General features: G+C 47.8%; 1 protein-coding gene across 6 annotated transcripts; it reads left to right on the plus strand.

Annotated features, from left to right (window-relative positions):
- The first annotated feature begins 1,896 nt into the window (after positions 1–1,896).
- Positions 1,897–26,280, plus strand: PLCD4 (phospholipase C delta 4). 6 transcript variants are annotated; one of them, XM_015066669.3, is made up of 17 exons: positions 1,910–2,572; positions 7,224–7,279; positions 7,422–7,580; positions 8,869–9,097; positions 10,234–10,363; positions 11,187–11,418; positions 15,685–15,886; positions 17,405–17,549; positions 18,433–18,585; positions 21,375–21,569; positions 23,108–23,203; positions 23,345–23,501; positions 23,842–23,958; positions 24,173–24,345; positions 24,883–25,018; positions 25,361–25,510; positions 25,589–26,280. In XM_015066669.3, exons 2-17 carry the CDS (start codon positions 7,258–7,260, stop codon positions 25,693–25,695), a joined length of 2,403 nt encoding a protein of 800 aa, XP_014922155.1. In that variant the 5' UTR covers positions 1,910–2,572; positions 7,224–7,257; the 3' UTR covers positions 25,696–26,280. The 6 variants fall into 6 exon arrangements, with proteins under 6 accessions (XP_014922153.1, XP_053071779.1, XP_014922156.1 ...); XM_015066667.3 differs by having other exon boundaries at positions 1,897–2,572; positions 25,361–26,280; XM_053215804.1 differs by having other exon boundaries at positions 1,901–2,572; positions 7,422–7,477; positions 25,361–26,280.
- The last annotated feature ends 596 nt before the right edge of the window (positions 26,281–26,876 follow it).

Consider the following 26,876-nt stretch of genomic DNA (forward strand, 5'->3'; position numbering starts at 1 on the left):
ACAAAAAACCTGCTCGCTGGAGAATATGGAAACAGCTTATAAATTGTGGAAAAACAATAAAATGTCAGAAATTAACACCTGCCCAAACTGGAAACCCTGTTATTGTAACAGATACAGAAAACTACATAAAGAAAACATATAGTTAGGGGTGCCTGGCTGGCTCAGTCAGTAGAGCATGTGACTCTTGATCTCAGGGTTGTGAGTTCGAGCCTCACATTGGGTGCTGAGGTTGCTTTAAAAAAATAAAATTACTGGGGCGCCTGGGTGGCTCAGACGGTTAAGCATCTGACTTCAGCTTAGGTCATGATCTTGAAGTTTGTGAGTTTGAGCCCTACGTGGTCGTCGGGCTCTGTGCTGACAGCTTGGAGCCTGGAACCTGCTTCAGATTCTGTGTCTCCCTCTCTCTCTGCCCCTCCCCCGCTCGTGCTCTGTCTCTCAAAAATAAACAAACATTTAAAAATTTTTTAATAATAAAATTACTTAAAAAAAGATAAGAAAAAAGGGCACCTGGGTGACTCAGGTACTAAGCATCTGACTTCGGCTCAGGTCATGATCTCATGGTTCGTGAGTTTGAGTCCCACATCAGGTGAGCTCCAACCCCACATTGGGTGAGCTCCAGCGTTGTATCAGGTAAGCCCTGCTTCTCTCTATCTTCCCCTCCTGGCATTCTCTGTCTCTCTGCCCTCCCTCACTTGCGCCCTTTCTCTCTCTCAGAAAAGAAAAAAAAATGTATAGTTGAATAAGTTAGAAAGGGAAGACTGTTGTTAGCTCCCAGGACTGAACTAGAACTCAGCCAATCATTTCAGAAGCCAGCTATGAGCATGATCCCATCACAACTCCCTCCTCCCAGAAGTAACCATGATCCTGACATTTATGGTAATCACTTAGGAGGATTTTATTTTAATGGGACTAAAGTTTTAGCTATAAATAATCACTAATGGTAGAATATTAGGCACTTGAGGGGTGTCTAGGGGAGCCATGAGAGGTAGCCAGATCTCAGCACACTTAAAATCACATCATTTCATACAGTTAGTTCCCTTTGTGCCTATGATTAAAACACACCTCCCTGGAAAGGGATCCCCAGAAGCCTAAGTTCAGCACTGTGCCCTGTGCCTTCAGCTGCCTGATTCCCATCCACTGGTCCAGAAAACTCCATATCCCATAGTCTTTCCAAGGCAGAGCAGAAGTAGGTCCCAGCTCACAGTGCTTGGGAGAGTGCCAGGACCTGTTTGTCTCTGACGCTGACGTGTGAGTCCAGGACATGGCCTCAACTTCTCTGGGCCTCAGTCTCTCCGTGTGAGGTATGGAGCCATAATAAAACCTTTTAAAATTTAGGGGCACCTGGGTGGCTCAGTCGATTAAGTGTGCAAGTTGGGCTCAGATCATGATCTTGTGGTTTGTGGGTTTGAGACCCATGTTGGTCTCTGTGCTGACAGCTCGGAGCCTGGAGCCTGCTTCAGATTCTGTGCCTCACTCTCTCTCTCTCTGCCCCTCCCTCCACTTGTGCTCTGTCTTCGTCTCTCTCTCTCTCTCTCAAAAATAAACATTAAAATTTTTTTTTAAAAAAACGCATTTTAATGAAGCCTTTTACAATTCCTAAATTGGTCCCCTTGCAAGTGTTGGTTTCTATTTCAGCCACCTAGTCATTCACCTTGCAAGAAGCTCATTACCTTTCTTTTCCCTGTGGGTGTCTCTCCAATCTTGTGCTCCACTTTTTTGCCCTTGATTCGTACGTACCACAGGTCCATGCCATCTCTACACACATCTTTATAAACGCGCATGCATGTCCTTGCACATTGGAGGCGATGAACAAGTGTTCATAGCATGGAAAGCACGGAAAGGAAGCATGGAAAGGAAGAACAAATGAACTGTTCGATGCATTTATGCGTGCAATTCCTTCAATGTTTAGCAAAGGCCCAAAAGAGTCAGAGATATTAACCTGTCCCTCGACACCCTTTTCCTCTCCTCCCTTTCTCCTCATCTTCCTCCTTTCCCATCCTATTTCTTTTTGCCTTTCCCTGTGCCACAGAGCTAGGCTGAGCACCCCACAAGGCGGGATGCGGAGACACAGAAGCAGGCCGGTGGAGCAGACACCCTGGAAAGGAGCCAGATGAAATGAGGGCAGAGACAGCCGTTCACCATGCAGGGAGAAGCTGTGCGGAATGAAAAGCAGCGATTCATGGAGCACCGCCACGCAGACACTCCTTGGGTTTCACTTTGAGAGCTACTGCAGGATTGGGGTCAGTGAGGGCTGGCATCTAGATGAAGGGCAGCCAGGCTCCTCCTCCCTTAATCCCTCTCTACCCACCCCTCCCCCAATATTCCCTCCTGATGACCTGTGTCCTGGGCCTTTAAGAGTTGGAAGGGCTGGACCAAGGAGAGAGCTCACACCTCTCCCCACCCTACTCCTTCTCTTTGGCTGCAAGTCTGCCAGTCACAGCAGCAAACTGCAGTAGAAAAGGGGAGGAAGCCAGCGGAGCAGCGAGAGGAGCACAAGAACCCAGCTGGGTTTCCTCTTCCCACAGGAGAGGGCGTCGCAGAGCTCACAGACAGGACTGCTCTCCTGCTCGCGGTAAGGGCCCCAAGGCTCTAACCAGCCTCTGCTCCAAGCTGTGCGCTGCCTGAGTCCCAGCCTCTGCCCCCCACATGCTTATCCACCCTGATTAAATTGTACCCCGGACTCCTTAGCCCTAACAGATCTCCAAGGCTCCCACCTCCTGGTTCTCCCTAGCTCATCCCCTTTGATTTACAATTTTCCTTCTTGGCTGTGGCAGTCAGCCCTTTATATGGGGACCTCTTAGCCACCCAGGGCTGACACTCAGGGTTGAGCCCCACCCTCGTAAGGGAAGAGAGAACTGGAGTAACCATGCTTTAGCATACATGCATTAACAGAATGTTGAGGATTACCAAAAGACCCAGGGAAGAGTATAGAAACTATAGAGTAGGAGATTTCCTTAGAAAGAACCCAGGTTTGAGTCCGTACCTGTCCTTAACCTGCTCAATGGGCCAGGGCAGTTTGTTGGCATTCCCAAGTGCTGTGCTGGGAAACGCACCTGCTTCTAGTCCCGACTCTGCCTTTAACTAGCTCTGTGACTTTGGACAGCAGCTTCCTGAGCTGGGATAGGAATTCAGGGTTTCCCAGACTTGCTTGTGTATCGGGGGTTCTTTTTAACAATAAATATTCCTGAGCCCCATCCTTTCGAATTCTGGTCTGGCCGATTTGGGGTGGGGCTCAGGAGTCTCTATTTTAAGACACTCCTAGGGATAGTGATATAGCCAGGAACCTGTGGGTTAGATGAGTTATGAAAGTCTTCGAGCTCTAACATTCTGCGAGCTATCACCTATGACCAGAGCCGTTCTGTCCTCTTTATATGAATGAGTTCAGGCAATAGTCCTGCTCAGAAGCAAGAGAGGGGACAAAATGATTCTCTTCCTTCCTGCCCCTCAGAGGGCTCTGAGACACCCTAAATTTCACTGTCATGCCTTTGGCACTATCGGCAACCCTGGCAAAGTCCATCTCTAGGTGACATAAGCCACCTGTAGGTTGAGGACCAAATCTTACTCTGTAGCCCTGGCCACTTCCGACCTTATTTTGCATCTCTGCTCTCTCCTCTGTATTGTAGAGGTAATTATCTGCAGTCTCGAGGATCTCTACATTCACCTCTAGGAGTGAACAGTCAAGACCTACTCTCCTCTCGGGCTTCCTCCACTGTTCCTTACCTCTTGCTCTTGCTCCCACTTCCGATCCTTTGTCCCTTCTTTCCTCACTGCATCTGCATCAGCTGTGACCTTCCTTCCCATCCTACCTTCAAACACCAGAGGAAGCAGCAACACCTAGAACACCTGGGTTCTAAGTCGCGTTCTCTGGGCAGTGTGTTCAGTCCGTCTCCTAGGATACGGAGAAAGTGAGCCTGAGTGGAGGGGGTGCACTCCTGAGTGTCCTCCTCCCTCCTGGACCCCAGTCTCAAAATCTCCACAGGGGACAAGAACCAGAGGTATTGGGAATTAGAAGAGAAAGAAAGAGAGGAAGAGGTGAGCCTGGGGGGAGGGGGTCGCAGGGGGGAGGCGGGGAGAAGGATGAGGAAAGGAGAGCACAGAGAGGCTGACAAGGAGGCAAGTAGGGAGGCAGACAGGAGCAGGAGAGAACGGTGAGCTGAGGGAAGGGAAAATGAAGGTGTCAGGATGGGGGAGGAGAGAAACTGGAAGAAAGAAAAGAAAGGCTACTAAGTGGGACATGGTGGGGGCAGAAGATGACAGAGAGGAGAGACAAAACGCCCATGTCCCCTATGGATTCGTAGCCCTGCCCTAACCTGCTTCTGAGACAAAACCCTTTCTAAGGGCAGAGCCTTGGTGAAATCTCCAAGCTGGACATATGGAACCATGGTTCTAGTCCCACTTATGCTATTTAGTTAATTCATTCGATGACTCTGGCAGTTCAGTTAACCTTTCTAGTCCTCAGTCCCCTTCTCTATAAAATGAAGCCCAGTTCTGATATCCTGAGGCTCCCTGAGTTGGAATTGGCCCTCGTATGGCCACATGTTGCCTGGATCTAGGTTTCAAATAGCGAGTCAGGAACGGGAGCAGAATTGGAAGAGCAAGGCAAGCCCTGGGGTTGGAGGAGTCTGACAAAAAGCCTTAGATAAATTTCCAAAGAGGGACACCTGGATGGCTCAGTCAGTTAAGTTTCTGACTCTTGATCTCAGCTCAGGTCTTGATTTCAGGGTTGTGAGTTCCAGCCTTGTGTTGGACTACTTAAAAAGAATTTTTTTTTTTTTTTCCTAAGGCTCATTTGAGAGGAGATAGGCTCAAAAATAGGAGTGTCCCAGCACTGGAGCTTAGGCTTCCCGTGGGCTTCCCATGTTTCAGGACATTCTAGTGAGGCTTCTGGACACAGGTGTAAGGGAAGTTAATTCTGTCTTTTCCCAGGGCTGAGACCCACCCCATCCCAGAGTCCCTATGCCCCAGACATGGAAGCTGAAATTCTGTGAGGAGAGAAGGCAGGATGTTGGCAAAGGGGAATTAGATCCCTGTCCCCTAGAGTCTGAGGACCTGAGACATTTAGGAGAGCACCTATTACTTCAGTCTTCATTCAGCTTTTGCAAGCCTCAGATTCCAGACTGCATCACCACCCAAAAGAGCAGAGCTGTTTTTCTGCCTCTCGTGAAGCACTCTGGGCCCCTTCGTCCATCCAGAGGCTTCTTCTGTTCTCATCCAGGCTCACATATTCAGCTTCAGGCAGCAAAACCTTTGCTTTTTGGAACTGTCTCGGGGTTCTGTCTCTCCTGAGAGCTGCCTCAAGTGGTCCTTCCCACTTAGATATGGATTGGTTGCCAACCTTCTCCTCTCCCTCTGGGCCCCTGCATGTTCGCTAGTCCTTTAGAAAGTCTTCTGTAGGGGCGCCTGGGTGGCTCAGTCGGTTAAGCATCGGACTCTTGATCTCAGCTCAGGTCTTGATCTTATGGTTGTGAGTTCAAGCCCCATGTTGGGCTCCACACTGGGTGTGGAGTCTACTTTAAAAAAGAAAGGGGGCTCCTGGGTGGCTCAGTCGGTTGAGTGTCCAACTTTGGCTCAGATCATGATCTTGCAGTTCGTGAGTTCCAGCCCCGTGTCGGGCTCTGTGCTGACAGCTCGGAGGCTGGAGTCTGCTTCGGATTCTGTGTCTCCCTCTCTCTGTCCCTCCCCAGCTCGTGCTCTCTCTGTCACTCTCAAAAATAAATAAACATTAAAAAAATTTTTTTTTAGAAAGGAAGGAAGGAAAGAAGCCTTCATTGGGTCTATCACATTCCTGGACTTCAGCTTTGGGTCCTATAGTCAGGGAAGCTGTATTTTCAGTGACCCCCCACATTTTCCCTAAAGATTTATAGGCTCTTGCAACTAAACAGAGATATGGCACTGATAGGCCGTGTGACCTGAGACAAGTCACATCACATTTCTGGACTTCTGCTTTTCATTTATGAAACATAGGGAGTTGAACTTCACAATGTTTTAATGGAGCACTACCTGACTGATTTTAGAGATGCTTTTCAGGTTTTAGATACTCACCATTGTCAAAACTTTTAACTTATCAATTAAAAAACACAACAATTCTATTCAAGTGCAGCTCCTTTGCTTATACAAAGCATAGAGCTTTATGCTTCGTGAACTTTGCCAATTCCAGAAAGATTTCGTCAAGAGTTGATAATTTCTTATAGGGGCTACATATCAAGTCTTCTAGTTCTTTTCAAGGGAAGTTTGTTGTTCCCTACCCAGGTCCTAAATTAGCATAGATCTTAAAGAAGGTTATCTTTTTTAGTAGGTAGAGAGGACTTGAAAACGCAGTTCTAGGACATCTGGGTGGCTCAGTCGGTTAGGCGTCTGACTTCAGCTCAGGTCATGATCTCACAGTCCGTGAGTTCGAGCCCCATGTCAGGCTTTGTGCCAACAGCTCAGAGCCTGGAGCCTGCTTCAGATTCTATCTCTGTCTCTCTTTGCCCCTTCCCCACTCACGTTCTGTCTGTCTGTCTCTCTCTCTCAAAAATAAATAAACATTAAAAAAATTTAACAAAATGCAGTTCTGAGACTACATAACTTACCTGGTCCATTAAACTGAGAATAACTGTTAGGCCAAGGAGTATAAAATATGCTTGACTGTGTGAAGACAGAAGGAGATGGCTTATTTTGCAAGTATGGCACTAAGTGTCACAGAAGAGACAAAAGAGATGCTCTGCCCTGGTCCCCAGGAGCTGGTTGATCTGTACAGGAGCGTGGAGAGGGCTCTCAAGATAGAGAAGCTGGGTTGATTCCATCTGGAGAAGAGAAGACTAGGATCTAGAGAGATTCCAGGTTCTTAAAGGGGGCAGCCAGCTTGATGGTAGTCCCTAATAATCAGGAGCTAAGAAGGATGATGCAGGTTACCCAGCGGACTGTGGGGTATTGGGCAGAAAGCTCTGGTGTATCCCTCTCTGGAGCTGACTATGGTAAACAGCAGAGGCTTTGGAATCAGACATATTTGGCTTTAAATTCTGAATCTTATGTGATCTGATGCAGGTTTCTTAGCCTCTCTAAGCCTCAGAGTCTAACAAACTCGAACTGGAAGTAAAAAGAGCTGAAGAGTCTGTAGATGAGGTACCTAGCACATAGTGGCCAGTCAGGGCACACTGGTTTCCTTCTCTTCCTCCTTTGATCTATTATTCTAAGACCACCAGTATTAACCCAAAGCTTTTTGTTCCTCCTTGCTCCTTTAGGTGACTCTGGCACCAGCTTGTGGAGCAGTAGGTGATGGTGTCCTTGATGCAAGGCCGTGAGTACCCCAGCAAGAGAGGAGGGCTTGGGGACACAGCCCAGGGAAGGGGAGGAGTCTGGACCCCTGTCCCAAGAGCTCCTCCAGGGCCCTCCACCCTCCCTGCCAGCTACCCACCCAGCCCCTTCTTCTCCTGGCCCAGGGCTGCCCATCAATCAAGATGTGCTGCTGATGCAGAAAGGCATGCTGGTGCGCAAGGTGAGGTCCAAAAGCTGGAAGAAACTAAGATACTTCAGACTTCAGGATGATGGCATGACAGTCTGGCATGCCCGGCAGGCAGGAGGCAAGGCCAAGCCCAGCTGTGAGTCACATGGATAGCTAGGGGTGGGCATGCTGGGTAGACAGGACTCTGAAGAGGCCAGCAGCTAGAGAGCAGGGGAGGGACCGGGATCCTACAATGTGTCCTTGTGCTGTCCCTCTTGTGTCTCTCTCCTAGCCTGCAAAGTGGAAATTATAACAGCACTTGCCTTGTAAGGCTATTTATGAGGATTCAACCAGTTATTGCATGTAAAGGGCTTAGGAGAGCCCTAGCATATAATAAGGCTCAATAAATCACAGGTTATATTTTATTACTATTAAATTAAGGCATGATCTCAGGCATCGGGCTGCTTGGATTAAAACCCTTGCTCTGCAACTTTCTAGCTGAGTGGACAAGTTACTTAAATTAAGCTTCAGTTTCCTCATCTGCAAAATAGGGATTAAACACTACCTGCCTAGATGGTTACAGGGACTAAATGAGTTCATGTATAAAGCACCTAGCATGGGACCTAAAGCCAGGATGCATTTAATGCATTAGCCACAATGATGAATATTTTTAAAAATCATAAATGCAGCATAGCAGTGTGCATCCTATTGGCCAGAGATGCCTTATGAACCCTCTAAAAATCTGATCACAGGACACATCTAAGAGAGTCTGCTTTAGAGATATAATCAAAACTCACCAGCCACACCACCTCCAGCTGAGGAAAGGGGGTGGAAGAATTTCTCTGGCTCTCCCCTAGACATCTGGAAAGAGGAAGCCCTCAAACCTGGAACAGGGGAATTGAATTTGGGCACATCACGCTTCGGTGTAACTGCTACTATGTAGACTTCAAGAGTGTTTCCTTCTGTCAGCCCTGACAGTCCTCCTGTGATGCCTCTACATGGGAGCTGAAATTCAGAGAGGAGATAAGGCAGGATGTTGGCAAAGGGGCATTCGAGCCCTGTTCCCTAGAGTCTAAGGACCTGAGACATTCTGTGGTCGGGCCACGGAAGGGACCACCCCTTATTTCAGATGAGAGCACAGAGGGGTTAAGTCATTTTGGTCTGTGTCACACTGCCAGCTGGTGGCCAAAAGCCAGGTCTTGCCACTCCCAACACAGGCCCCTTACCATGCTGCCTATGAAAATGGCCGTGACTCATGGGGAATCTTGAATCCCAGGGGTCTGCATCTCCCTATACTAAGGATTCAGGGGTTTCATCCTGTGGAGGTTGGAGTTCCTCTTCCCTATGGCTTCACAGAGAGGAAGGGAGTACTGGTCCTTGACCCTTAGCCCCTGCAATTTGGTGGATTCTCTTCCTCAGTGCCCCACTCGTTTCTTCTCCGGCAGTCTCAATCTCTGATGTGGAGACAGTGCGTGAGGGCCATGAGTCTGAGCTGTTGCGCAGCCTGGCGGAGGAGTTCCCACTGGAGCAGGGCTTCACCATCGTCTTCCATGGCCGCCGTTCCAACCTGGACCTGGTGGCCAACAGCGTTGAGGAGGCCCAGATATGGATGCAGGGGCTCCAACATTTGGTGGACTTTGTCACCAGCATGGACCAAAAGGAGCGGCTGGACCAGTATCAGCAGGATGGAATCAGAGTGGGGACCAGGGGTCACTGAAGGAGCTGCAGGGCTAAGGATGGGGGGGTGCATGGCATGTAGGGATAGGGGGGTCTAAGAGTCCAGTTGGGGTGGGCAAGGGCAGCTCAGGCCAATATGAGGCAGAGGATATTGGAGGAGTAATGGAGGCTTGGGACAGCAAAAAACATAGCCAGGCAGAGAGTGGGCAGAAGGTAGACCCTTCAGGATTGGGACAGTGAGAGGCAAAAGGCCAAACAAGGTACTGATCTTGAGAGCTGAACAGAAGATCCCAGTGGCATTAGCTGGCATAGGACTGGGAAGCAGCTTTAGTGGTGTTGACTGATTCAGGTTTCCTAGATTGTATTCACCTTCCATGCCAGTTTGTTCATTCATTTGCTCGTTCATTCATTCATTCATTCATTTGCTATTTATTAAGCAGAAGGTGTCAGTCACTATACCACACTTTAGAAGTACAAAGATCAGTGAGACTCAGGCATTGTTTTGGTCGTTGGAAAAAAATGGAATTGTGTAAATAACCTAAGTATCTTAGAAGTGTTAGGGGACTTAGATTATTTGTGGGTGTTCAAAGGAAGGAGAAATACTTAATTCTAGCTAAGAGAGTTCTAAGAAAACGTTAGGCAGGAAGTTGCATTTGAGCTGAGCCTTGAAAAGGAGTAGAATTTGAACATAAAGAAGGAGGGAAAGGCTCTCCTGCCTGAGGGAATAGCATGAGTAAAGGCCCAGACATAGAACATTGAAGAGCAGGAGGGAGAGTGGGACATCAGAGAGTGGGGGGGGGGGGGGGTTGCTGAGTCTGGCCAAAGTACAGGGAGGATGTGGTGTGGTGAGAAGACTGGGTGGGGGCCAGCTCATGGGGGTGAAGACCTTCATCTATGTTAAGAAACTTAGGCTCCTTTCTACAGGCAACAGGGAGGCCCCTGCAGGCACCTAAGCCATGCAAGGACAAGATAGATCTCTGGGGAGATTATTCTGGCAGCTAATGTGGAAAATGCATTGGCCATGGAGGAGAGACTGGGAAGATGATAGGGGAGAAGATGTCAGTGGATGAACATGCACACTCATCTGCACACACAAACACACACACGGTGCTTTTGCCTTGACTCACACCTGGGTGGCTGAGTGACTGGTTCCAGCGTGGAGACAAGAACCAGGATGGTCGCATGAGTTTCCCAGAGGTCCAGCGGTTACTACACCTGATGAATGTGGAAATGGACCAGGAATATGCCTTGCAGCTTTTTCAAGTGAGTCTTTCGGGGAAGGGTTTTCAGAAGCCAGGCAAGGCCACATTCTCAGTTGGCCAGAAGTACTCTGGCCCCATCCAGCATCGCTCTTTGTTGAATCTCTCCTATGCACCCTACCACTATGCCAGGCTCAATGGAAAGTGTCGGGCATGCTTCTTACCCTTCGGTCTTCTTAGAAAGATGATTCATGGGACACCTGGGTGGCTCAGTCAGTTAAGCATCTGACTCTTGGTTTCAGCTCAGGTCATGATCTCACAGTTCGTGAGTTTGAGGCCTGCATCGGGCTCCACACTGACAGTGTAGAGCCTGCTTGGGATTCTCTCTCTCCCTCTCTCTCTCTCTCTGCCCTTTCCCTGCTCACACTCTGTCTCTCACAATAAATAAACTTAAAAAATCTTTTTTAATAAATTAATTTAAAAAAGGAAAGATGATTCATAATCTTATGAAAGGCAAACAATACATTACTATGTCATAGCTCAAGGACCTCTCTTTCCACAGCCAGAATTTCACAGGTGCCTAGTATCAATGGAAAACTCCAACTGGAATGTGAGTAAATAGGAGGAGGGATCTTTTGACCTTGTTGGGGGGCATTTCACTCTTTCTAGTTGAAGTTTTTCTCTAGTAGCAAATGGTGTGGCTGCCATTTTGCTTTTTACTTACCAAAGTGGCTTCTATGAACACTAAATGTCAGGAGTTCTGTGGGCATACTGTGAAATGTGTTTGTATCCATCTGTCAGTAAGATTGCCCTCACAAGGCAAGTTGGAGCCGTAAAATTTGCTCTTAAAAGGACTTGTCCACAGTCCTCTAAACCCTCTCTTGCAGGCAGCAGACACATCCCAGTCTGGGACTCTGGAAGGAGAAGAATTTGTAGAGTTCTATAAGGCGTTGACTAAGCGCCCTGAGGTGCAGGAAGTGTTTGAAAACTTTTCAGCTGATGGGCAGAAGCTGACCCTGCTGGAATTTGTGGATTTCCTCCGAGAGGAGCAGAAAGAAGGAGAAAGAGCTTCAGACCTTGCTCTGGAACTCATCAACCGCTATGAGCCTTCAGATAGCGGTAAGAGGGCCGGAGGGTGGAGAGGCACCGGTCACGGGGCGGGAAGGGGGACCAGGGTTAGAAAGGTCCAGAGCCAAGCCGCCTTCTGCCTAGCTCAGGGAAGGCTGAGTCTACCCGTATGCCAGTCCCTGTGCTATCATTTTCCTCTCATCCAACCACTCCCTGGGAAGGAGAGCAGTGATTTCCTTCCCAAGTAAGACAGGAGTCTCCCATCGTGCTGGATCTCTCCAGAGGAAGACCCTTCCTTAAGTCCCCTCTCTTCCACTCTGCTCCTGCTTCACTTTCAGAATAAGTTCTTCCTGGTACCAACGTTTGTCCCCAGGGGAAAAGGGAGATCCTTGGCCTCTTGCCTTGGCTTCTCCTCTAGCGCATATGATTCCTCTTCCTCTAGCTCCTTCATGGTCCCTGTTTGTTGTTTCTTTAAGTGCTGGGTCTCTGCCCTTTCCTGAGCTCTCTCCAAATCTCCGAGTGGTTCTTGAGTCGCTAAGCCCCTGGGGAAGGAAGCTAGTCAGTCCGTGGCTGAGGGGGCATGATGAGGAGGCCAGTCACCCAGCTTTTAGCAAGCACCACTAACATACGCCCTCTCTGCCCTCAGACCTTTCTCCCTGCCCCTTCAGTAGACATCTCCCTGCCCTCCATGCCCTTCAGAATAGCAGGAACTGACATTAATAATAGATGATTTACAAGGAACTTTCACATCACTTACTTCATTTAGTACTCCCTACAACCTTGTAAATCAAAAGCATAATCTTTATTCGGCTTCTGCTAAGTATCCCGTAATGTGCCAACATTGCTACATGCCTTTTCTCTCCTCATCCTTCCAATGGCCTGTTGAAGTGGGTTCTGTTATTAAGTCAGTTGTGCGAAAGAAGAGAACTAGGGTTTAGAAAGATCAAATGAGCTGCTCAAAGCCAACAGCTAATGAGAGGAGGAATCAGGATTCAAACCCGAGTCACTTGACCCTTTCCTCATACCTCTGTGGAGCATGAGGATTAGAGACGAGATGAATGAGAGCTGGACAAGGGACCCACGTTGCCAAGTCTCAACTCCCAACGCCCTTTCATTCATTAGTTCACTCACTACGTCAGCCAATGCTTATTGAGCATCTGTCATAGGCCAGGACCTAGGCTCAGGACCAGAAATACAGCAGGAGGAGGTTGGACAAGGACACTGCCCATGGAACTTAGAGTCAAACAGAAAGGGCTGGAATCGCTGATTCCAGATACCTGTTCATGCTCAGAGAAGAAAGGGGGCTATAAAGAAATCATTTCAGAAAACTAAATAGAAGAAGAATGCTGATGCATTAGAAGTGGGATCTTCCCTTTCCAGTGCAGGATCTGGTAGACATCAGTTACATTTATTCTACTGCCGGTCCTTCTGGATGTTCCCTCCCCTGCATTCACCTGGCAGTTACTATACTCTGGCTGCAGAGCATCGTATCAGCCAGGAGACCTGGGCTCAATTCCCCACTGTACTTCTTTTTTTTTTTTTTCCTTTTTCCTTTTTAAAAATTATTTATTTATTTTTAAATTTACATTCAAGTTAGTTAGCATATAGCACAATAATAATTTCAGGAGTAGAATCCAGTGATTCATCCCCTACATATAACATCCAGTGCTCATCCCAACAAGTGTCCTCCTTAATGCCCCTTGCCCATTTAGCCCATGCCCCCACCCACAGCCCCTCCAGCAACCCTCAGTTTGTTCTCTATATTTAAGAGCCTCTTATGTTTTGTCCCCCTCCCTGTTTTTATATTATTTTTGCTTTCCTTCCCTTATGTTCATCTGTTTTGTATCTTAAATTCTACATATGAGTGATATGATATTTGTCTTTCTCTGACTGACTTGTTTCACTTAGCATAGTACCCTCTGGTTCCATCCACGTTGCTGCAAATGGCAAGATTGCATTCTTTTTGATTGCTGAGTAATACTCCATTGGATATATAAACCACATCTTCTTTATCCATTCATCCATTGATGGACATTTGGGCTCTTGCCATACTTTGGATATTGTAGATACTGCTGCTATAAACATGGGGGTGCATGTGTCCCTTTGAAACAGCACACCTGTATCCCTTGGATAAATGCCTAGTAGTGCAATTGCTGGGTCATAGGGTAGTTCTATTTTTAGTTTTTTGAGGAACCTCCATACTGTTTTCCAGAGTGGCTGCACCAGCTTGCATTCCCACCAACAATGCAAGAGAGATCCTCTTTCTCCACATCCTCGCCAATATCTGTCATCATCTGAGTTGTTAATTTTAGCCATTCTGACAGGTGTGAGGTGGTATCTCATTGTGGTTTTGATTTGTATTTCCCTGATGATGAGTGATGTGGAGCATTTTTCATGTGCCAGTTGGCCATCCGGATGTCTTCTTTGGACAAGTGTCTATTCATGTCTTTTGCCCATTTCTTCACTGGATTGTTTGATAAGTTCTTTGTAGATTTTGGATGCTAACCCTTTATCTGATATGTTGTTAGCAAATATCTTCTCCCATTCTGTCAGTTGCCTTTGAGTTTTGCTGATTGTTTCTCTCACCATGCAGAAGCTTTTTATCTTAATGAGGTCCCAATAGTTCATTTTTGCTTTTGTTTCCCTTGCCTCCAGAGACATGTTGAGTTAGAAGTTCCTGCAGCCGAGGTCAGAGAGGTTTTTGCCTACTTTCTCCTCTTCCCCACCGTACTTCTTACTAACTGAGTAGCCCTGGGCAAAGTGAGACATGGTTTGCTCATTTGTAAAATAATTGGTTACCAAATGAAATGATGAACATGAGAAGTATCTGGCAACTGTGGATTTACCCTCGTGATTTAAGTTATTACTATCAAGAAGAAAACTTCCTGCCTGACTTCCTGCCACTGCCTTTCTCCATCTCTAGGCCTTGTCAAAGCTGGAGCAAGGAAGCTGGGCATTAGAGTCAAGTTGTTTGGCCTCCCAAGAGAACCCCTCTGCAGTGTTGTTACCCTCAGTGAGACCGCACAGCCCAGTGATATGGGTGTGGCTCAGACACCTGGCTGCCTGGGTTCAAATTCCAGCTCCTTCACTTACTAGTTATGTTACCTAACCTCTCAGGGCAGGTTATATTATATCTGCCTCATCATGTCGGTGAGAGCATTAAGAGAGATGCTGCATGGAATGTCCCAGGTATAAGTGCTCAGTATTAGTTGTCATTGTTGGTATTGTGTGAAGCCCATGCTGAGATGGGTGAGGGCTATGGAAGGAGTGACAGGACCCTACCATCAAAGAAAGTGTAGTGTAAGGTGATATTGGACAAATACTCTTCAAAATACCATCTGAGAATTGATGATAGGAAGAAACCCTCAGGTCATGGTTGGCAGCAGCTACCCAGCCCAGGGAATAAACCACAGGTACCTCGGTCATGCCACTAAGTCTTTGACTTTGTTTCTCTCTGGTCCTCAGCTTCCCCATCTATAAAATTAACCCTTTGCACTGAATACTATGCTGTCCATTATGGTAACCATGAGCTCTGTGTGACTATTTACATTTAGATTAACTAAAATCAGGGTGCCTGGCTGGCTCAGTTGGAAGAGCATGGGACTCTTAATCTCGGGGTCATGAGTTCAAGCCCCACACTGGGTGTAGACATTACTTAAAAGAATAAATAAATTAAAACTTGAAAAATAATAATTAGCTAAAATCAAAATTTTAAATTCAGTTCTTCAGTCACACAACCACATTTCAGGTGCTTGGTAGCCATATGTGTTTAGAGGCTACCATACTAGATGGCACAGAATAGAACATTTCCATCATTGCAGAAAGTTCTATTGGATAGCACTGGATTAGAATGATGTTTAGTTTTGTTTTTAACTAATACTTTTTTTTTTAAGCTTATATATTTTTGAGAGAGACAGAGAGACCATGAGTGGGGGAGGGGCAGAGAGAGAAGGAGAGAGAATCCCAAGCAGGCTCCCCGCTCAGCACAGAGCCTGACGTGGGGCTCAATTCCACAACCGTGAGATTGTGACCTGAGCTGAAATTAGGAGTTGGATGCTCAACCACCTGAGCCACCCAGGCACTGCTGGACTAGAATGATCTTAACGATTCTCCTTGTAACTTTAACTTTCTCTGAGGGCGGCGATGATCGAAGTGACAGTGGGTGGGGCACATTTTGGGATCTAGAGGCTGGGAGTGGACACCATCTGTAAGTCAGGACTCTGGAAGAGGGGGTGGGGTGAAAGACGGGCTGGGGATGTGCTGGGATGCTCTCACTCAGAGCTTCTCACTCTGGCATTCCCCTGCTCCCCACCTTAGGCAAAGTGCGACATGTGCTGAGCTTGGATGGCTTCCTCAGCTACCTCTGCTCGAAGGATGGAGATGTCTTCAACCCAGCCTGCCTCCCCATCTACCAGGATATGACTCAACCCCTGAACCACTATTATATCAACTCCTCTCACAACACCTACCTAGTGGGGGACCAGCTTTGTGGCCAGAGCAGCGTCGAAGGATATATACGGTGCAGCAGGAAGGGCTCCAGCTCATGAGAAGGGGCCATCTGTGCTCTCAGTAGCTAACGGGGATTGAGAAGATGTCCTGGGGGGGCTTGGGGCTGAGGATCCCTGGATCCCTGGGAGACTTGAAGGACATGTTGAAGACTGACAGGAGACTAGTATTGAAACTCTATGGGTATATGGAGCTGCTTTCTCTTTCATAGGCTATGAAATGCTCCTGGAACCCAGAGGTCCTGACAGGTTTATTTTGAACAAATAAAGTAAATGTTACACAAAAAGCAGTAGTGCATAGAAGTTGGAAACGTATGTTCTGGAGTCGGACCATTTGAGGTCAAATCCTAGCTCTCTCAGAGCTTGGTACTCTGGTTCTAAGTACTTAACCCCTCTGTACTTCAGTTTCCCCTTCTATGAAATAGGGATGATAACAATGCCTATTCTGTCTGAGTTGTGAGGACTTTTTAAAATGTTTATTTATTTATTTTTGAGTGGGGCAGGGGAAGGGCAGAGAGAAGGAGACAGAGAATCCCAAGCATGCTCCACATTGTCACCACAGACCCCGATGTGGGGCTCGATCTCACGAACCTCAGATTATGCATGACATGAGCTGAAATCAAGAGTTGGACACTTAACCGACTGAGCCACTGAGGCTCCCCCTGAGTTGTGAGGATTAAATGAGATAATCCATGTGTTAATAGCTAATAAGTGGTATCTGCTTTTATTGTGATTATCTGTGGCTAGATTGAAGAGTCGAGATATCTTGACTTACAGTGCCAGCAACTGAACTAGCAGCTTCAGGGTATACAAAGATTAGTGAAATATATTGTTTCTGCCCCAGGACATTCAGTAGAGAAAATAAAGTATAAATTTACTGAGAATTTGAGGGGTGCTTGGCTGGCACAGTTGGTAGAACATGCAACTCTTGATCTTGGGGTCGTGAGTTCAAGCCCTATGTTGCGCATAGAGCTTACTTTAAAAACAAACAAATAGGGGCGCTTGGGTGGCTCAGTTGGGTTAAACATCCAACTTTGGCTCACGTCATGATCTCGCAGTTTGTGAGTTCCAGCCCCACATCAGTCTCTGTGCTGACAGCTCAGAGCCTGGAGCCTGCTTCGGATTCTGTGTCTCCTGCTCTCTCTGCCCCTCCCCCACCTGTGCTCTGTCTCTCTCTGTCTCTCAAAAATAAATAAATGTAAAAACAAACAAACAAATTTCCTAAGAGTTTAAATAACTCAGGGGCCGCAGAACGATACACAACCAGAGCACCAGAAGCATCATGAGGCAATATGTGATGACTTGCTGAAGGCAGCCTGTGAGTTAGGTGGGTTGGAGGGGTGGGGGGGTGGAGGTGGTGAGAGCTGTAACAGTGTTCCAGTGGACAGAGAAAGGCCCACGGAGATGTAGCATGAAAGGGTCTTAACAGATAAGTGCCGGCGAGCACTGTTCTCTCCAGAGTGGGTAAGGGTCCCTAGACGGAAGAGGAAACCTTAACCTCTCCGTCTCTTGGTATTTGGGGTTTTTTGCAGGGCCCTGAAGAGGGGGTGCCGCTGTGTGGAGGTGGATATATGGGACGGACCTAGTGGGGAGCCTATCGTTTACCATGGACACACCCTGACCTCCCGCATCCCGTTCAAAGATGTCGTGGCCACTGTAGCACAGTACGCCTTCCAGGTAGAAGCCCCGGGATGAGCATACTGGTGAGGGAAGATGGTCTGAGGGAGGAGCAGCTGGCTCTGGATCTGCAGAGGGTAGAGGGATACAGGGGAGACCATATCAAATAGCATATATGTGTAACTGAAACATCAGGCGAATATTAAGGGATTATGAATAAGGGTTGGGTATGTAACCAGTAATTAGTAGTCAGAGAGGCTATTGCTAGAGATTAGTAACTAGTACCTTGAATAACTGTCACCTATTTGGGAGAGGGTGGATAAGGAAGCAGAGAAGATGGTGGGTAGGGCTGGGGGACAAGAGGAATCGGGAGATGAGAGTGTAACATGAGCACATAGGGGAATGGCCTAGCCTTCCCACTCTGAGGCTAAACACTCAAAGGTCCCAGAGGGACCTGGGTCAGACATGGTACAAGTCTCAGATTTGGGATCTCAAGAGTGACTTTTTTATTTTTCTTCTTATTTATTTATTTATTTATTTTTATTTTTATTTTTTTTATTTTTTTTTTGAGAGAAAGAAAGAGCATGCACAAGTAGCAGGGAGGCAGAAGAGGGGCGGGGAGAGAATTCCAAGCAGGTTCCAGACTCTTAGCCTGGAGCCTGACACTGGGCTTGAACTCACCAACTGTGAGATCATGACCTGAGCCGAAATTAAGAGTCGGGTACTTAACCGACTCTGCCACCCAGGCGCTCCCCCCAACAGTGACTTTTAAACATGGGGTGGGCCTCAGACCCAGCAAGACCTCCTTGACACCTGGAATCGGGTCAGAGGAGCTTAGCCATCAGGGTACTCTGCTGAGTGAGTCACCAGGGGAGGCCTGGAGATGCAAGGAAGTTACAGGCTATAGAACTCTGGCTCCAGCATCCCCTCCCTTCCCTATCAGACATCAGACTACCCAGTCATCTTGTCCCTGGAGAACCACTGCACCTGGGAGCAGCAGCAGGTCATGGCGCTTCATCTGACTGAGATCTTGGGGGAGCAATTGCTGAGCACAACCTTGGACGGGCTGCTGCCCACTCAGCTGCCCTCGCCTGAGGTAGGCGCCCTGTTCCCCGAGCCCGGGCTCTACCATGGCTTCCATACTCTCCCCATCTCGGCTCCTTCCTCCATGCCCCTCCTTTCCCTTCTCCTCACCCTCAGATTGATTATCCTTCTCTTTAATATCTTGGAGACAACTTTTTTTAATTAAAAAGTATTTATTTTAGAGAGGGAAAGAACATGAGCAGGGGAGAGGGACAGAAAGAGAGAGAGAGAGAGAGAGAGAGAGAGAGAATCCCAAGCAGTCTCCACGCTCACGTGGAGCCCAGTGTGGGGCTCAATACCATGACCCGATGTCCCAACAATTTTAATTTTTAAAAAATACAATTGAATACAGAATTGTTTATAGTTCTCTAAATTTTAAATCAATTATTTACTTATTTCTTTTTTCAATGGAAATATCTTTTTTTTCCCTGATAGTTCATAATCATTGTAGACTATACAAACAATATACAGAAAGGGAAGTCCCCCACCATAATCTCAGCCTCTCCCAAAACAGCTGTCAATAGATTTTTAAGGTTCATTTATTTTGAGAGAGAGAGAGAGAGAGAGAGAGAGAGAGAGAGAGAATATGAGTGGAGGAGGGGCAGAGAGAGAGGGAGAGAAAATCCCAAGCAGACTCTACACTCCACAGTAAGCCTGATCCGAGGTCGATCTCATGACCCTGAGATCATGACCTGAGCTGAAATCAAGAGCTGGAAAGCTTAGCCGACTAAGCCACCCAGGTGCCCTGTCAATAGTTTTTTTTAAATGCTTATATAAACATGTATGTGTATATATATTTATGTTTTTAAAAACGTGCATGGGGTCCTTTTCTATATCCCTTTTATATTTCACATACCGTATATATCATGGATGTCTTTTCATGTATAATTTTGCTCCTTCTAATAGCTATTCTATTTCCTATGTGGTATTCTATTTTCTGTTATGAACCATCGTTTATTCAACCAGTAAATGGTAATCATTCAGGTTGTTGCTAAGTTTTCATTTTTATATACAGCTTTGTCCATTTATTCTTTCTGTGAGATGGGTTTCTAGAAGTAAAATTGCTGGGTTGGAGAGTTTGCATGTTGATATTTTGGTAATTATTACCAAGTTGCCCCCGGAGGAAAAAAAACAAATTGCATTCCAACCAACAGTGTAAGAGAATGACTACAAACAACTCCAGTAGTGAGATGATTCATAGTGGCAAATGTGGAAAAAAAAAAAGAAAGAAAGAAAGAAAGAAAGAAAGAAAGAAAGAAAGAAAGAAAGAAAAGTTCAAGTTTTTAAAAAAGAAAGGTCTATATTTTCTTCTTTTGGATTAATTTATATTATTTACCCACTTTTATTGGGGTTTATAATCTTTTTTTTAATTTTATTTTAGATAGAGCTCATACAGGGTAGGGAGGGGCAGAGGGAGAGAGAGAGAGAGAGAGAGAGAGAGAGAGAGAGAGAGAGAGAGAGAGAATCTTAAGCAGACTCATGCTCAGCATGGAGTCTGACTTGGGGCTCAATCCCATGACCCAAGCCAAAATCAAGAGTTAGACACTCAACTGACTGAGCTACCCAGGAACCCCAGGTCACCCTGGGTTTGTAATCTTTGTTGATACATAACAAATTTGTTTGTTTGTTTTACAGAGATGATTACTAAGCAAGAAACTGTAGTTACAGTTTTATTTATTTATTTACTTACTTACTTACTATTTATTTATTTATTTATGAGAGACAGAGGGAGAGAGAGCGTCAGCAGGGGAGGGGCAGAGAGAGAGGGAGTCACAGAATCCGAAGTGAGCTGCAGACTCTGAGCTGTCAGCACAGAGCCCAATGTGGGGCTCGAACACATGAACCATGAGATCATGACCTGAGCCAAAGTCTGATGCTTAACTGACTGAGCCACCCAGGTGTCCCTGTTTGTTTGTTTGTTTTATTATTTTTAAGTAGGCTCCACGCCCAATGTGGGGCTTGAACTCACGACCCTGAGATGAAGAGTCCCCTGCTCTCCCAACAGAGCCAGTCAGGTGCCCCTATAACAAGTTTTTAAATGTTAAAGATATAAATGCTTTGGAAAATATCTGCTTTTGCAGTCTTTGCTTTTGGACTATTGCCTCTTCTGCCTTATTGGGGATTTTTTTTTTAATGTTTATTTATTTTTGACAGAGAGAGAGAGAGAGAGAGAGAGAGACAGAGCACAAGTGGGGGAGGGGCAGAGAGAGAGGGAGACACATAATCTGAAGCAGGCTCCAGGCTCTGAGCTGTCAGCACAGAGCCCGACACAGGGCTCGAACCCACAAGTTGTGAGATCATGACCTGAGCCGAAGTCGGATGCTCAACCGACTGAGCCACCCAGGCGCCCATGCCCTATTGGGGATTTGAAGCTTTATGTAGTCAAATCTGCCAGTCTTTTTTATGTCTTCTGAGTTTTCATCTCCTGTTTTTTTTCTTCTTTTTTCCACCTCCTGTTTCTAAAGGCTTTCCCACTGAAAGATTATTCAAAAAGATTCTCTATTTTTTTCTGATACTCTTAGTTCTTTACATTTAAATCTTTAATCTGGGAGAAATCTTCAAATGTGAGGTAGGGGTCCCACGTATTGTTTTCCAAATGGATAGGGATGTTACAAGTTGGCTTAAGGATAGGGAATCCCTACTGTATGTATCATGCAGCGCCCCCCCCCCCCACCATGGGCACTCCTGACCACCCACTTCCTCTGTCTTTGAGGTGGTCCCATCAGAGCAGTGGGCACTGCATGGTCCCCAGGAGGGGCCCAGAGCAGACAAGTAAACAAGTCCCTTCATTTCCACCCCCAGGAGCTTCGGAGGAAGATCCTGGTGAAGGGGAAGAAGATACAGACCCTTGAGGAGGACCTCGAGGAAGAGGAAGAGGAGGAAGTGCTGGAGTCTCAACTGGAGGGAGAGCAGGAGGCTAAGCCAGAGCTGGAGGCTCAGTTTGAGTCTGAGCCCCAGGAGCTGAGCCCCCGCAGTAAGGACAAAAAGAAGGACAAGGTGGGCCAGGAGGGTGGTCTTTCCGCTCTAGCACTGGGTCGGTCTGTACCATAAGCTGACTTCGTGTGTGGAGAGACTAGAACCAAGCAAGGTGGAGAGCCAAGGAGCAAAACGCCCCTTACCCCCAGTAAACGAGGTGTAGGGATGGCATCACTATATATGGTCAGAGAGAGAGAGAGAGAGAGATTGCAGTGGCTTTCCAACTTCTTTGGGCCATGAAATCTTTTTTGAATGAAATCTTATACGGGTGCTCTGTATACAAAAGAGATAAATGTGGAGCTGTCCTAGGTGGAGCACCTATTTGGCTCTCTCCTGGGTCCCCCCGCTGACTCCTGAGGTATCTTTTTAAAATAACAATTTTTGGGGGCGCCTGGGTGGCTCAGTCTGTTGAGCGGCCGACTTCAGCTCAGGTCATGATCTCGCGGTCTGTGAGTTCGAGTCCCGCGTCGGGCTCTGTGCTGGCAGCTCAGAGCCTGGAGCCTGTTCCGGATTCTGTGTCTCCCTCTCTCTGACCCTCCCCCATTTATGCTCTGTCTCTCTCTGTCTCAAATAAACGTTAAAAAAAATTTTAAAAAAAATTACAATTTTTTAATGTTCATTTTTTGAGAGCGAGCAAGCTCAGGTGGGGGAGGGGCAAAAGAGAAAGACACAGAATCCAAAGGCTTTGAGCCGTCAGAACAGAGCCTGACATGGGGCTTGACCCCACGAACCAAGAAATCATGACTTGAGCTGAAGTCAGATGCTTGACCGAGTCATCCAGGTGCCCCTCCTGAGACATCTTTGTACTAATTCTCAATCTTCTTAAAGGCCAGATTGAAAACCACTGGTGTAGGGAGAGCAGGGAGAGGAGAGGGAGGGAGGGAGGAAAGGAGGGAGGGAGGGAGAGAGAGAGGACAAAAACACGCTCTACTGTATTGGGTAAGTAGGGCTTAGTGGAGGGACGCCTGTGGCCTCATCTAAAATGAGCTTAGAGAAAGCTTCTTGGAAAAGGTGACTCTGAGAAGGGGCCGGAAATGACCAAAAAGAAGGAACAGAAAGTCAGGGAAGGCGAAGGCTTCAAGAAGGCTGTGCCAAGGTGGTCCAACTCCCTGTGGGGAAGGGGTGCCATTGGTGGGTCCTCCAAGATCCTGGTTTGAAGTCTGCATTTCCTTCTCATGCGCTTCCTTGACTTAGCTGACTAACTGCTGGCTTACCCTGGGGCTTACTCTCTGGGGCTGTGGTGTCTAACCTGCTACCATGTCCAGGGAAGGAAATGGGAATTCAGGAGACAAATGTAACGCTATTATTCTGGGACGCTCACATCCTTCCAGGTGTGACTTCCATGCCCATTTGCATACCTTGCATATCTGTCTGGGTTTGACCAAAATTCACTATTGTTTTAAAAGATGAGAGATAGGGAGGATGACACCCCTCTGCTTAAAAATCATTACAAACCTGTTGCCCAGAAAGTAACAGTAGAGCAGACCCTTTAAGCCCAGAAGCTGAAACCAGTCCCATCAGTGTATGTAGACTGCCTTTATTCCCATTCCCATCCCCAGGTTGTGATGTGTCCGCCGTTTTGTACGCCTATCTGTTGTCAGATTATGGTTCAGGCTCCTAGTTCCAAGCCTGAGTCCCTTCTCTTTCCCAAGCAGGTGAGGCAGGAGGGGGAATGCAATGGGGAGGCAGTGGGCAGAGGCTCAGGCTGGGTGGGGAAATTCAGATCCTGGCCACCGACCCCTTCCTCTCAGATCGCTGAGGGTTCAATTTCATCTTCCTATTTTCTCCTTTTCCAGAAATCCAAACCCATCATGTGTCCATCCCTCTCTGCCCTGGTTGTCTACTTGAAGGCCGTCTCATTCCACAGCTTCACTCACTCGAGGGAGCACTACCGCTTCTATGAAACATCATCTTTCTCTGAAACCAAGGCCAAGAGCCTCATCAAAGAGGCTGGTCAGGACCGAAAGGGAGGGCCAGGGAGGGAATTGGGATGAGTAGGGTCAGGCTGCTGGGCAGGCAGATGAGTCCCAAGAAAGAGGACAAAGGGACTAAGGAGAGACGAGGGAGCTACAAAACTCCTCAGAGTAGGCACAGGGACAGGAGTTATGAGTAGTGGGCTCATGGCTCCAGGGGAAGGGAAGCTGGAGAGACGGGTCAGGATGGAACAGAGAGGCATGGTGAAGCCTTCCGGAGCTGGACTTGCGAGGTGCTGGGCACAAGAGTGAAGTACCTGGGGCCAGGGAAGTGGTGGAATCCACTCCATTGCCATCTCCCTACTATATCCCTTTTGCAGGCAATGCGTTTGTGCAGCACAACGCCTGGCAGTTAAGCCGTGTGTATCCCAGTGGCCTGAGGACAGATTCGTCCAACTACAACCCCCAGGAACTCTGGAATGCGGGTTGCCAGATGGGTGAGGGGTCAGCAGGGACAAGGAGGAGGGAGGGGAAGGGCCACAGGTGGCAAGAGGGCCGGGGAATACTTGAAGGGTGCTAGGCTGAGAAAGATGCTAAGGGGGTGTTCCCAGCAGGCCCTCTTCTACCCAACACATTTCCTTACTCCCCTGAAAGAGGGCCTAGATGGTTCCTGAGATACATCCTTCCTTCCTATTCTCCTGGGGCTCTCAGTGGCTATGAATGTGCAGACTGCGGGGCTGGAGATGGACATCTGTGATGGGCTCTTCCGCCAGAACGGTGGCTGTGGCTATGTGCTGAAGCCAGACTTCCTGCGTGACATCCAGAGTTCCTTCCACCCAGAGAGGCCCATCAGCCCTTTCAAAGCCCAGACCCTCCTAATCCAGGTACCTTGGAGAGGAGAAACTGTCGGGCAGAGCCTAGGGTAGCTGGGATAGAAGCAGGGGGAGGAGATGGCTGGGCCCAGTGGGAGTGTGATGGGTGAATTCCTCATGAGGCAGCACAGCCCAACTGTGAACAGTGTGGTCTTTGGAGCCAGTTGCCTCCGTTCAAGTCCGTTCACGGGCTGTGTACCTCTGGGCAGGTTCCTTAACCTCTGGCTCCTCACCTGCAGAATGGGGGTATGATACCACCCACCTCACAGGGTTGTTGTGATTATCATAAAGTGCCTACAACAATGTCTGGTGCAGAGTAAATGCCGGAAAGGGGTTGCTGATGTTAACATACCTGCTTCCAAACCTTGTTAAATTTCTACTTGGATGCATTTTAAATTGCAGGTAGATTACTAGAAGAGAATATATTACTCAAATCCAGAAGCTGTAGCGCAAGGTCCTGTGTATCCCCGCCCCCCTCCCCTGGGTGTAAGAGTGAGCTGGAGCGGGGCTGGGAACAGGAACTATTGAGGTTCCAAGTCCTGCTTACAGGTGATCAGTGGTCAGCAACTCCCCAAGGAGGACATGACTAAAGAGAGGTCCATTGTGGATCCACTGGTGAGAGTTGAAATCTTCGGTGTCCGCCCAGACACAACCCGGCAAGAGACGAGCTACGTGGAGAACAATGGTGAGACTGGGCAGTGCTGGGGGGAGGGGAGGAACATAGCCGTTTTCCTAGCATGCTGCCCTCCATGAAGCACAGTCCCGGTCACCACCCCTCTCCCACCCCCAAGGGGAGCAGTGTAGAACGGGACAAAGAAGGGCTCGGACATCTTGGGTCTGAGTCCTGGTCCCTTACTTATAAGCTCCAACAGTGTGGGCAAATTGCTCACCCACTCTGGGCCTCCATTGCCTCACCTCGACTCCTTCACACTGATTGCTCTGAAAATCACAGTGGCCCAGGATGGGCTTAAAGAAAACCGCCAATGATCTGTCCCTTCACTCCCACCGTCTTTCACCCCCTCTTCAGGTTTTAATCCATACTGGGGGCAGACACTATGCTTCCGGGTCCTGGTGCCTGAACTGGCCCTGCTGCGTTTTGTGGTAAATGATTACAACTGGAAAACCCGACACGACTTTATTGGGCAGTACACACTTCCTTGGACCTGCATGCAACAAGGTGGGCCGGTCCCCCAAACCCTGGCCAGCAGTCCAGCTCCGGCTCCCTTCCTAATGCTGTCCTCCTGCCCCTTTCTAGGCTACCGCCACATACACCTACTCTCCAAGGACGGCACCAGCCTCCATCCAGCCACCATCTTTGTGCATATCTGCATCCGGGAAGGACTAGAGGGGGATGAATCCTAAGGCGGGCACTTCTTGGGAAGGGTGGGTGCGCTGGCTTGAGACGGTAAGAGAAACCTGGAAGGATGCTCCAGAAGGCAAACAGAGGTGGTAAAAACCAAGTTTTGGGTTGTGCATTCCTAAGCACAAAATTACCTCACCTTTCCTAACAAGCAAATCTAGGACCTGATTTTTCACTCTCTCTCTTCCCTTTCTTCGTTTTTTCCACCTGTGGTATCTTTTCTGCCCCTTTCTTCGCATACTCTCTGCTGGACTTCCTTCCTCTTGCCACAGCCTCAATCCCATACCTCAGTCCCAAAGGATGAATCTCTTTCATCAACCCTGGCTCAAACGATGGTTGCCACCAGAAACCCAGAGAGGGGCTTGGAGCAGAGAAACACTAAGAGGCATTATCCCCTCCACACTAACTTCCTTAAAGCTCAGAGCCAAGGAAAGGATAGACCAATCCTCCAGGTTCCCCAGGCAGAGGCTGGGGAAGGAGACCTGACCCCAAGACTGCGCAGACTCTCAAGAGAACACTGCACAGCCGAGTCCCCACTGGACTGCTCTTCCCTAGTCCCACTTGTATAAACAGAGCTTTTCTCCCCAGTTGTGCTTGAGTATGGTCTGTCACTGTCGGGCAAGAGGAAGTATGAAGGTTGGGAGACATTCAGGTAGACAGGTGGGCTAGGGAAAGGGTAGGAAAATAAGAAATTTCCAGGGGCCCCTGCATGTGCTACATAATGTAGAAAGGTTCATTAGTATAGCTTCTAAGGGCAAAAGGAGGAGACAAAGGGCATGTGATCCCAACCCTGCTGAGGTTTATACCTGGAATCATCCTGGTTTACATCTGTTGTCCCAGCATAATTACTAAAAGTACCCTCTTTCATTTTCCCAGTGTGTCCCAGTGTAGATGATTAATCATCCAGTCATTGTGAGGTCTGGATTAGAGATTCACACCAGCCCCCAAGTCATCTGCATTTCACACTACCTTGTACTTTAACTCTAGTGTCGCTGCTGAGCCAGGCTGAGGACAGATGCTGAAATAAACCTGCTTCTAGGAACAGGCTTAGTGGGGGGCAGTCCTCCCTCTATAGGTAGACCAAGGGACTTGGCAAGAAGGAGCAAGGCAGAGGCCAAGACGGGTTCAAGGACAGAGAGAAAACAGACCTGGCCCATTTCAGAATCACGCAGTGAAAATGGAA

This window comes from Acinonyx jubatus, chromosome C1, assembly GCF_027475565.1.
Source record: "Acinonyx jubatus isolate Ajub_Pintada_27869175 chromosome C1, VMU_Ajub_asm_v1.0, whole genome shotgun sequence".
NCBI lineage: Eukaryota > Metazoa > Chordata > Mammalia > Carnivora > Felidae > Acinonyx > Acinonyx jubatus.

Excerpts from the sequence above, each read along its gene's own strand:
- PLCD4 (XM_015066667.3), top strand. The coding sequence starts at position 7,258 with ATGGTGTCCTTGATGCAAGGCC. Across the intron at positions 7,280-7,421 it reads GGTGTCCTTGATGCAAGGCC|GGCTGCCCATCAATCAAGAT; the intron begins GTGAGTACCCCA and ends CTCCTGGCCCAG. Across the intron at positions 23,502-23,841 it reads GAGCCTCATCAAAGAGGCTG|GCAATGCGTTTGTGCAGCAC; the intron begins GTCAGGACCGAA and ends TCCCTTTTGCAG.